General features: G+C 52.9%; 2 protein-coding genes across 5 annotated transcripts; one reads left to right on the top strand and one right to left on the bottom strand.

Annotated features, from left to right (window-relative positions):
• Positions 1–619: 619 nt before the first annotated feature.
• Positions 620–1,577, top strand: CUNH19orf33 (chromosome unknown C19orf33 homolog). The gene is made up of 4 exons (XM_031385986.1): positions 620–815; positions 908–1,020; positions 1,195–1,263; positions 1,396–1,577. The coding sequence occupies exons 1-4, from the start codon at positions 794–796 to the stop codon at positions 1,507–1,509; spliced, it is 318 nt and encodes a 105-aa protein (XP_031241846.1). The 5' UTR covers positions 620–793; the 3' UTR covers positions 1,510–1,577.
• Yif1b (Yip1 interacting factor homolog B, membrane trafficking protein) lies at positions 1,574–11,082 on the bottom strand. 4 transcript variants are annotated; one of them, XM_031385981.1, is made up of 8 exons: positions 10,967–11,082; positions 4,856–5,088; positions 4,674–4,778; positions 4,506–4,584; positions 4,346–4,403; positions 3,393–3,548; positions 3,217–3,310; positions 1,574–1,867 (listed from the first exon to the last, which is right to left on the bottom strand). In XM_031385981.1, the coding sequence occupies exons 1-8, from the start codon at positions 11,019–11,021 to the stop codon at positions 1,712–1,714; spliced, it is 936 nt and encodes a 311-aa protein (XP_031241841.1). In that variant the 5' UTR covers positions 11,022–11,082; the 3' UTR covers positions 1,574–1,711. The 4 variants fall into 4 exon arrangements, with proteins under 4 accessions (XP_031241841.1, XP_031241842.1, XP_031241843.1 ...); XM_031385982.1 differs by having other exon boundaries at positions 1,579–1,867; positions 10,976–11,082; XM_031385983.1 differs by lacking the exon at positions 10,967–11,082 and adding an exon at positions 10,803–10,959 and having other exon boundaries at positions 1,579–1,867.
• Positions 11,083–11,433: the final 351 nt, after the last annotated feature.

Genomic DNA, 11,433 nt, shown 5'->3' with positions numbered 1-11,433 from the left:
CTAAGCAGAAGGCTTACAGTACTTATCTTGGAGCTGTTTGTACTCCCAAAAGTCACAAGGCCTTCAACACGTCCCAAATTTGAGATCCTACATTCAGACATGGAGAGTCAAGACAACTTCCCAGGTAGCAGGCCATCTCTGTACTAGCGATCTCTCCCTGACTATGCCTAGCTTCCAGCTCCCAGCCTTTACAACTATGAGGCAAATTACTGCATAAGCACTAATCTGTTATGTTTAACAGCCCAAATTAAGACACCTGCCTTTACCCAAACAACTCAGCCCATTTCACCACCACGCACTCTGCCAAGCACCAGCCTAGGAATTTAACCCGTCTGCCCTGTCTTCCACCATCACCCCAGGGTGCAACTTTGCCGATGCCTTTCAGCTGCCGCCGTGGCGCACTAGTCTGGCCACCAAATTCCTCACTACTTATCTGAGGTCAGAGGAGCTGGGAACCAGACCTCTTCGCTCCCAGGATGCACTTTAACTTTGTTCAGTGTACGCGGAAGGGCTCTCCCGAAGCAAGTACCTCCACAAACGGGGCAATTGATGTTTAGTCTCATCCCCCTTTCTCCCACAAACCTACAGCCACTTCTACCCCCCATTTCTCACTTAGGAAAGTCTGGGTGGAGCTGGGAGCGCCAGTGCAGTGAGTCAGGGCCTAAGAGCTGAGGGACGAAGGTCCGGAGGGTGGAGTTTCGCAGAATTCCTGAGGTGGGCAGGTCGTGCAGTCCCACCCCCTGCCCTAGGCTCTCTGCCTAAAAGCTTCGGGCCATCCAGACTGGTCACCGCCATGGAGTTCGACTTGGCCGCAGGTAAGCTCCCTGGGGGCGGTGGATTCGTGGTTTATGAGGCCTGGGACGTTCCATCGCCTACACAACCCATTAAACTCCCCTCTCCTCCGCAGCCCTGGGCCCTGGTTCTAAGAAGCCAGAGGGGGCAAGTCAAGTGGGAGACCCTAAACACTGTCCTCTTAAAGCGCCGGGCCGGCCAGGGACAGGCGCTGCTCACAAGCCGAAGGTAAGTCACTTCACTACCGGCCTCGAGTCTCGAGGGCCCGAGATGAGGACTGGCTTCCGTCCTGGGTGGGTCCTCGCCACACACCAGCCTTCCAGTTCGGGTTGGAAGTTGCTCGAGCCGGTCCCTGTCCTCACTGTCACGCCCCCAACCCCGTCCTCCCCATCCCCTATCTAGCATGGTTCTGGCAGCTCCTCCGACTCCAGCAGCAGTAGCAGCTCCAGCGACTCCGAGGCAGAGGGGAAGGTAAGAGGCCGTCCCTCTCCCACGTGCACTCTAGGACCCAGGCCCCGCCACGGCCAGGGTCAGGTTAGGTTCGTTGCCAAGGTGGGTGGGGCGGGTCCAGTACTGCTTCCAACCGGGTCACCCCCTCTCCAGGAGCACGCTGCTGGCTGCAAGAAGCATGAACGCTCCTCAGACAAGGCCAAGAAACCCAAAGTAAAGAAGGAAAAGAAGAAGAAGGAGAAGAAAAAGGAGAAGGCCCCCCACTGACACATTAAACTTGCATCCCTTTCCGCTCCCCAGCGCCCTCTGCCGGTTAGGAGCGGAGGCTGAGCCGAGCCCATCAGGTTTATTGTTGCGGGTGTGCAGCAGGGGACATGAGCACCTTGGCTGGGAGGGAGGGCGCGGGCCTGGAGGGCGGGGGCCCTGGCCAAGCGAGATGAGTGTGGGAGCTGGAGACCAGGCCGGCAGCTCACCGTACCAGGTGGAAGGTGAGCCAGTACATGAGTATCGGCTGCGCAGCAGCCACCGCCATAGTCAGGTACATGCGCAGCTGGTTCCGCGTCCCGCGCACTGGCACTCCTTCGGCCGCTGCCTGGGCCAGGATCTTGAGCCGCAGGGTCCGGATCTGGGTAGCAAGGGGAAAGTGGGTCAACGTGGGGGCAGCCCCAGATGAGTCCCTGCCCCTCTGCGGCCTCCACTTTGTGTTCCTAGAAGGGTCTGTTGAATAGCTACCTCCCCCAGGCCCTGTGAGCAAACCATAGCGAGTTGCAGAGGCAAAGGCCAGATGAGGCTCTCTTAAGAATTGTAGCTCCTGGGCTAGCTGCTGAGCGTGGCCTAGCTGCCTCCACCTACGGAGAGAGCCTTCCTTCATGCAATATCGTTTAAGACACTAGCCCAGTGCCCTACCACAGAATAACACTCACAAAACATGGCAGCTCCAGAATACAAACTAGAAGAGTTCTTTTCTTTTTGGCTCTGCTCAGACACCTTCCTTTTCCTTCTCCCCCTCTCTCCCTCCCTCCCTCTCTGGGAATAGATGGCAGGATCTTGATATGTAGGCCACGCTTCTGGCGATCTACCTGAGCTCTGTATGAACGTCAACCCGCAGGAGTCAGTTCTCTCCTTCCACCAGAGATAGAACTCGAAGTTGTCGGGCTTGGTAGCAAGTGCCCTTTACCTGCTTAGACACCTCACAGTCCCCCACATTTTTTGGATGTGTGTGTGTGTACATATATTTGTGGGAGCTAGAGGACCCTTTTTTTCTTTTTTTCCAGACAGGGTCTCTTATCAACCAAGCATTTACCAAGTAGGCTAGGCTGGTAGCAATGAGCTCCACATTCCTAGCTCTGAGATTATAAGAGTATATCCACTCTGGCTTTTTTTTTTTTTTTTTAATGTGGGATCCAAGGATTGAAGTCAGGTCTTCCTTACTGATGGAGCCATCTCCCCAGCTCCCTTAACGTTACACGACGACAAGGCTTATGCTTGTGGGACAGTGCCAGTGTTACCCTCTGCTTCCCCCTCATGCTCCATCTAAATCCTCCCAAGACTGCAGGTGCAACAGGTGCAATCACCAGGCATCCCATTTCACAAAAGAAACTGAGTGCTAAGTAGAGAAGGCGATTCACTCTGAGTACAAGTTAGGAACACCCAAACAAGGCAGTCCCCATGGCCCCTGGTCAGGACTCTACTGCAGCTGGAGGGACTCAGGAGCATGTTGGCAGAAAGCCCAGCATATAAGGTCAGAAGTTAAGAGCGAGAGCCCGAGCCTGAGTGCAGCCTGTGTACTGGACAACCCTGCCCTCCAGCCTAGCATCCCAACTAGCTCTTGCTCTCAGAAGGGCCTATGTAAGAGTCTCCCTCTTCCAGGAGGCTCTCCTAGCCCTTGGTTTTGGTACTTGGATGCTCCAAAGACCTCCCAAGACTTCTTAGGGGGCCTGAAGCCTCAGCCTTGCCCACCCAAGCCCCACTCACCATGAACACAAAGATGGACACACAGCACCAGGCAAGCACCAGGTAGTAGCCAATCTTTCCAAAGAGCAGGCCCGTGAGGACCCCACTAATCATCCTGAAAGGGATGTGGGGGGAGGGGAATCAGTGTGAAGAAGAGGCCAAGGTCTGGGACTGCCAGGCAGGGGAGGAGCACTCACCCCACATATTTGTAGCCCAAGAAGGCCACCAAGTCAATGGTGGTAAGGTCAGTGTTGGCAGTGACCAGGTAGAGACTTAGCAGGATGGCTACAACTTCCAGAGTCAGCCAAGCCAGTGCTGAGCTCGCCTGCAGTCCCAGGAGGTCTGGGGAGAACCTGCCAGAAGAGACATCCCCTGAGCACCAAAAACAGAGACTACAAGGACCTGGGTCTGTCCCTAGACAGGGACACCCAGGTCAGGACTTAGAGGGGACCTCAGAGCCCTGTGAGGGGTACCAGGAAGGTTCCTCCCTCAAGAAAGGGTGGCTGGGCTGAAGCCTGAAGTCAGGAACTGATGGGGAAGGGGCCTTGCTCCATCTTGGAGGCTCAGCAAGGAATCCACTAGTTCTATGACACTGGTTCTCAATGCCACAAAAGGGAAGGAACAGGTGACTGTGAGGGAGAGGTGGGGCCTAATCAGCCTGGGGGTTAGGAAATGACACAGGATGGAAACAGCAGTGAAGGAACAGGTTCGGGACACAGGGGAAGAACACATTCCTGGGTCAGTGAACTAATTGGATGTGCAAGGGCCCTGAGGCGGTGGCGGCAGCAGGGCTGGGTCAGCTGCTTGGCCTTCCCAGCCATTAACAGCTTACAGATAGGGAGGAGGCCAGGCCCACCTCTTAGAGCTTCTAGTTGCTGCTAGGGCGAGATTGTAAGGGGTGAAGGTGGGGATCAACTTATCTAGGAACTGTGAACATGAGGATAGACTTGTGGGTGGAGGCCAAGAGGAATGAAGGCTGCATTTAGAAGATGGCCCAGCACAAATGGGTTTGGGTCCAAGTGAACGAGTGAAAGGTGTCACTGCGGTGACTGGCCACAAGGTGGAGCTGTCCCAGGACAAGAGAACTGAGACTTCTCTGATGGCTCTTGGCCTCATATCCCCACGTCTTCTCCTGCTCCAGGATCCTTACCTGTCCTGGGTCCCCAGTGCAAGGCCGGCCACCAAGATGTAGGTGATGAAAGCCATGGCTGTGGAAGAGAGACACCGTCAGAGGAGGGAAGCCCTTCTTGGGCACCAGGCACCCACATACCTGTCCCAGACATGCCCAGGCAGTGGTGGAAGGGGACAACCTGGAATGTAGAGGTCTGGAGCATTGATGTCGAAGCGGGGGGCCACTGGGGTGTCCTGTTGGTATTGTACCTCCCAGTCCTGTGGAGAGAGTTGAGGCAGTGGCAGCCCCTCAGGGTGGGGGTCCTTCTACCCTGCTTCCTGGCACGTGTGGAGCACAAGCTACTCACCTGGTGAAGGTAGGGAAAGACGAGCAGTCCGAGCTTCTTGCCCACATACACTGTGTCCACGGCGAAGTAATACTTGAGCTTGCTGACCGGGATGAAGCGGTCGATCTGGAGGGGCGAAGCTCAAGCCTAAGGCCCTGTGGCCCCGCCTGTCAGCCCTTTGCTCCCAGCCACAGCCCACTCACATTCTTATCTACCAGCTCCTTGCCCTGAGCGGCCAGGCTGCTCCCGTACACCATCGCCATGTTGGACATAGGGGCAGCCAGGAAGGCTGCCTCGGATGAAGAAGTGGGGTAACCCAGACCACCAGGTGACGGCTGGCCTCCATAGCCCCGGCTCGGGGCTGAACTCGTGTCGTCGAAAAACTGGTGGGGATCAGCCATGCCTGGTTGGGACACTGGCACCCTCCGCTTTGAGGCTGCGGAGAGAAAGGGAAGGAGTTTATTAATTCTGCCCGTGGTTCCAACACTCTCTGTGGCCACAAAGGTCTCTGGTGACAAGGCTCTGTTGTGACATCAGATGGGCTGCCATCCTACCACCCATCCATCAGCCAACTATCCCTACATCCATCCATTCATCTGTCCATCTATCCATCCATAGGCTCATCTATTCATTTTATCTATCATCCATTCATCCATCCATCCATTCATTCATCTACTTACCCATCACCCATTCATCCATCCATCATCCATCCTTTATCATCCCCTACCCACCATTTACCCCTCATTTCCCATCCACGATAATAGTGAGAGCTCCTTCATCTTGGGGTCTACTCTGCACAAATCCTATACAACCACAACAAACAGAGCTTCTGCTCCTACTCCTTCCTGACTCGACTCCCACTCCTCTGCTCAGTGTCCTGGTGCGTGCTCAGCTCAGGGCTCTGTACTAGCCTCGGCCTGCATTGCTCTCCCCTAACTCTCATAGCTCCCTGCTCTCTGCCCCAAGGCCTTGCTTCATGTACCTCTGCAATGTATCTCTCTTGGCAGCCCCCACCAACCCCTCCTCCACTGATGTCTACAGCACTGAGCATCCACGGGCAGATGAGCTGTTTCTTTTCTCTTGTTCACTATAGGGTCCCTGGGGTGCAGGTGAATCCCGCAGTTCCCAGAACAAGCTTAGCAGCTATGGGAAGCAAACCAGCCAGCTTGATGGTTAGCATGGAGCATCAATCCCGCTCCGTGTGTACAACACAACAGTTAAGCTCACAGCCAGCCCAATACAACTGAGACTATCACCATTTTTAAGTTATCAGTAAAGATGCTCCAATTCAGACTTAAGCACAAGGGCTAAGGGACAGGCTCTCGGAAAGAAAGAAAAAAGCCTCTGAGAGCATGGGGGTGAGCTTCTCTGAGTCACAGGAGCTAAGATGTACCAGGTGAGGCTACGGGCTTCTCAAGGCAGCTTGCTATTGCTCACATTTCACAGAGAAAACCAAGACCAAAGAAGCCGAGGTTCAAAGTCAAACTGGTACTGCGAGACCACTCCCACCCCCAAAGCTCACCTGGCCAGGCACAGTGCTGCAAGTCTCTTATCCCAGGATGTGGGAGGCAGGAGGCAGGAGGATCTCTGTCCCAGGCCAACCTGCTCTACATAGCAAGTTCCAGGAGAGCCAGGAGGAATACATACAGTTTGTCAAGAACACCTCGAAAACCAAACAACCCCCCCCCCAAAAAACAAAGCAAAACCAACAATGAGGTGGAAAGGCTGGGAAAGTGGCTCAGTCGTGAAGAGTGCTTGCTGCCCTTCCGGAGAACCCAAGTTTAATCCCCAGCACCCACAATCACCAGGGAACTGGTTGGCTCCAGGGAGTTCGATACCCCTTTGGCCTCTACCTGCACACACAGACACACAAGTAAAAAATTAAAGATAACAAAAACAACCCCAAACTCAAGGTAGCTAGTGCCTGTGGAATGAAATCCAAGGTTGACCTTGAGCATCCACATATAAGTAAACACAAGGTCCAGGGTTCAATTCCCTTGCATGGCATAAAACAAAAACAAAACCCCAAAGTTATCTGTAAAAGTTCCATCTGATTTGGTGGGGGGAACCCTGGAATTGGAGGCTGCTGAGTGGGCCAGGGTAGAGAGCATGGGGGACAGAGCTGGGTTGGGGATATGGAGAGAGCCCATTTAAGTACTGAACCAGAGGACTGGACATGGAAGCTGTGCGGAACTGGGCTGAGGAGAGGAAGTGAGAGGTATCCCCTACTTTTACAGACTGGTCTAAGCAGGGGTGGGAGGTGGTATCCGCAGAGACGGGATAGCCCCAGAGTCCCAGATACGGATACGGGCTGTTGAGCGAGCGCTGGAAACTGTGTATGTCAGCCTGCACAACACCAGGAGGAACAGACCATGATGAACCTGCAGTCTAGTGAGCTGACTGCCAGGACAGCTGGGCATAGTGGTTCTCATCTGCAGCCCCAGCACTCAGGAGTGAACTTGTGCCACTTTCTTTTTAAACTCTTATTTTATTTATATGTGTATTGAGTTTTGCCTGTTGCTGTGAACCACCACATGGGTGCTAGGGGCTGAACCCGGTCCTCTGCATGAGCAACAAGTGTTCTTAACTAATGAGCCATATCTCCCGAGTCACATGTACCTGTTTGGGTGTGCGCATGTGTATGTGGAGGCCAACAACAGCTGTCTTTCTCATCGAACCTGCAGCTTGCTGATCTGGCTATGCAGGCCAGATGACAAGCCCTTGGAATTCTGTCTTGGCCTTCGAAGGGCTGGGGTCACAGCATGGACTGTCATGCTTGGCTATTTACGTGGGTGCAAACTCAAGTCCTCCCACTCGAGCAAGGTGCACTTGGCTTGACTGAGTCATTTCCCCAGCCCATCCCTCACCTTTTTTGAAACAGGCTCTCATTATGTAGCTGGCCTGGGTTGGTCTTGAACTCAAGACCCTTCTGCCTCTGCCTTCCATGTATCTAGGACAACAGGCCTCTCCCTCTGGCCCAGCTTGTTCCTCCTATGAGCATTTATTTGGTCCTCAACCCAGGCGGTGCCAACCTCCAATCCCACTCCTGAGACGCCACAAAACTAGCAATTGACCTCACCCATCTCACCCAGAAATGTCTGGCTGGTGCTTCTGTCTGTAAAGCCCTGCTGAAGACCTAGCAGAAGATAAGATAGCCAGTGCTCCCACCTTCCCAGACATTCTCTGGCTTGGATCCTTTCCAGCTCTCAGAAATGGGTGACCTAATTCTCCGCTCTTGCCCTCCTCCCACAGAGTGCAATCTCATAGCCATGGCCGCCTCTAGGCCTCACCTTTCTGCCCACCTGCTCTCCTCTGACATCCAGCCAACCATCCCTTAGCCTCACAGTGCCTCACCTTCCCTTCCGTCCCTGTCACTGCCTATTGGACTTAAGCATCTTGCCTGTTCCCACCTGTTTTTCTTTTTCCTTCTGTTTTTTTTTTTCTTTTTGGTTTTTCGAGACAGGGTTTTCTCTGTGTAGCCCTGGCTGTCCTGGAACTCACTCTGTAGAGTGGCCTTGAACTCAGAAATCCACCTGCCTCTGCCTCCCAAGTGCTGGGATTAAAGGCGTGAGCCACCACTGCCTGGCTTCCTTCTGGGTTTTGAGTCAGGGGTTTTGCTATGTAGCTTGGGCTGCCCTCAAACTCATGATTTTCTGCAGAGCAGGCATTTTAGGTATGTGCCATCACCACACCAAGTTCCTTATCTATTCTTAGGCCCACTGAAGGAAGTCTCCGGTGGGAAGCCAGAGATATTTTTTTAAGAAATGAGCACTGAAAACCAGGGCCTTCCTTAAGCAGGAATTCTAACACTTAGCTGCATCTCCAGCCCTTTCACTTTCCAGACAGGGTCTTGCTGGGGTGTGGCAGTGCACATCTTTGATCCCAACATTAAGGAGGCAGAGGCAGGTGGAACTCTATAGGTTTGAGAGCAACCTGATCAACATAGTGAGCTCCAGGACAGCCAGGATTACACAGTAGGAACCTGTCTCAAAAGAAAAACAGGCGGGGCAGTGGTGGCGCATGCCTTTAATCCCAGCATTTAGGAGGCAGAGGCAGGTGGATTTCTGAGTTCCGAGGCCAGCCTGGTCTACAGAGTGAGTTCCAGGACAGCCAGGGCTACACAGAGAAACCCTGTCTCAAAAAAAACAAACAAACAAACAAACAAACAAACAAACAAACAAAACAAAAAAGAAAGAAAGAAAGAAAGAAAGAAAGAAAGAAAGAAAGAAAGAAAGAAAGGAAGGAAGAAAGAGAAACAGGGGGCTGGTGAGATGGCTCAGTGGGTTAGAGCACTGACTGCTCTTCTGAAGGTCCTGAGTTCAAATCCCAGCAACCACATGTTGGCTCACAACCATCTGTAATGGGATCTGACGCCCTCTTCTAGTGCATCTAAAGATAGCTACAGTGTACTTATTTATAATAATAAAGTAAATTCCCCAACAACCAGATGAAGGCTCACAACTATCTGTACAGCTACAGTGTGTACTCATATACATAAAATAAATAAATCTTTAAAACAAAACAAAACAAACTAAAAACCCCTCACAGGGCTTTACTAAGCTTCCCAGGCAAGGCTAACTTGGAAGGAACTACAGAAGCCACTTAGAACTTGAGATCTTGCCTCTTCCTCCCAAGTGGCTGGGATTGCAGGGTTGTACCACCAGTCTTTGCTCTGTGATCCTCTGATACATTTACCTTTTCCCCTTTAAAGACAAGTCCTCACTATGTAGCTCTTGCTGTTCTGGGACTCACTCTGTAGCCCGGGCTGGCTTTGAACTCATGGGTAATCCTCCTGTCTCTGCCTTACAAGTGCTTGAATTACAAGTGCCTTACTTACCTGTATGATGCCTTCAAATTCTAACACCTCCTCAGCCCTGTCAGTGGCTCAGGCCCCAGCCCCAAGGCCTCTCAGGTCCCAACTTTGACAAACTCTTTGCCTTAACATACAGTACTATCAACCTGGACCTACCCTCCCCCAGGAGCCTGCTGCACCCACAATAGGAACTCTGCTCAAATGTTCTCCCTCACCGTTCCTTCTCATAATGGCCAGGCTCCTGATTTCCATCCTCAGCATCAACTCAATTGTGTATCTTGTTGGCCCAAGCCCCTCCACTGCCTTTCTCTCCATGAATCCCCTAGCTCTTTCATCATTAGGTATGCCTTCTTCAAGGACGCAAGGACACATCCAGTCCGAACAACTGAGTTCCACACCTCCATCCCAGCCCCAACCCATCTGCCTGTGCACTCCACATCCTCATCTGTCCAGCACTCTATTAAAAAGAACTAATTCGTCTTTGTGTGTATGTCCATCATAGATCCATCCATAGTCAGGTTTGGTGGCAGGCACCCTTACTGGAGTCATCGCTGGGAATCCATCTCCCACCGTTTTCTTTAAACACATGTGGCCCCAGCAGGCCTTGAACCTATAACCCTCATCTCTCCAACTCCCACATGCTGGGGTTATAGGTGTGTACCCCTCCCCCTCCACCATGCTTCCATCACAGCAGTCCCATTGCTCTGTACTGGCAGCTCTATGATAGAAATAAATGCTTCACAGGATGGCCAGACACTAAGGAGTGAAGGGGTATATGGAGCCTCCTCAAACCCTAGTCACAATCCAGACTACAAACATTCTCTGGTTCTTACTACTCCCCAACTTCTCTAGTTGAGCGACACGTTTCCTTCCTTGGAAAGTGTCTATGTTCCTCCTGAACTCTAGCTGTAAGAAAGCAAGGACCAGGGCTCCATGTGTTACTAGTGTATACCTAAATTCCAACCCAGGGCCTGGCACAAGGTTCACTGGAGCGAGGTCTGTTAGGTGAATAAACGAAACAAACAGGACGTAGATATATATTGAGAGACCAAGAGGAATTCAAATTTACATCTGGGAAAAGAGGTTAACAGGACAATAAGTACTGGTTGTGATCGTAAATGGGATGTAAATATGGCCCTGTCCACACAAGGAGTGCCCAGGGGCCGTACTTTGGAGCGTGGATGACAGCTCGTGGGCACTGGAGACCCTCGGAAAGGTGGGGAGCACAGGAGGGCAAATCGCGGACTGCAAATGAATGGAAGTAGCGTTTCTCTGAACATCGCACTAAATCTTCCTCCAACTTGTTTTCTTTTAAAAGAATTTTCTAAAGAACCTACCCGCGATGCGCCCCCTACCCGGACGTGGCATCCCTCGCTGCGCACACCTAGAAACTCCAGGTCCCGGATTTCGTGACCTCCGTCCGACCTGGAGTGACCTCGCCAACCGCCGCGACGGCCCCGCCACACCCTCGCCCGCCCGATCTCCTCAGTCGGCCACGTACGCCACTTACGCAGCCGGGGCGTCCCCGCCGGCGCCGCCAAACCTGTCGCGTGCATGCTTAGATGCCACCGCCGCGAACGCCACAGCCGCAGTTCGGAATGGGCCCGCCCGGTTCCCGTAGCCACGCCCCAATGGTACTGAGAGACCCAATAGGTCTCAAGCTGGAACAAGGTGACCACGCCCCCTAAGGGTGTGCAGCCTGGTTGAGTGGGCAGTGGCTCACGTAAGAGGCGGGAACTGGGGCCAATGACGTTAGGGGAGAGGACGGACCATAGCGGCAGCAGGGTGGAGCCTGGTACGCTATAGGAGGAGAAGGCTTCAGGCAGGAAGGAAACGTTCCTATTGTTGAGCGCGGAAGTCGACGGGAAATGTAGTTTTTTTACAGGCAGGTACTAGACTTAGTTAGCTGAGAGCCCAGGGAGGCTGAAGAAGGATGAAAGGTGGGGAGAATGATGGATTGTCGCAGTT

Source organism: Mastomys coucha, unplaced genomic scaffold (assembly GCF_008632895.1).
Source record: "Mastomys coucha isolate ucsf_1 unplaced genomic scaffold, UCSF_Mcou_1 pScaffold21, whole genome shotgun sequence".
NCBI lineage: Eukaryota > Metazoa > Chordata > Mammalia > Rodentia > Muridae > Mastomys > Mastomys coucha.
The sequence above is the reverse complement of the archived record's forward strand: the minus strand, read 5'-3'. Positions and strand labels throughout refer to the sequence as shown.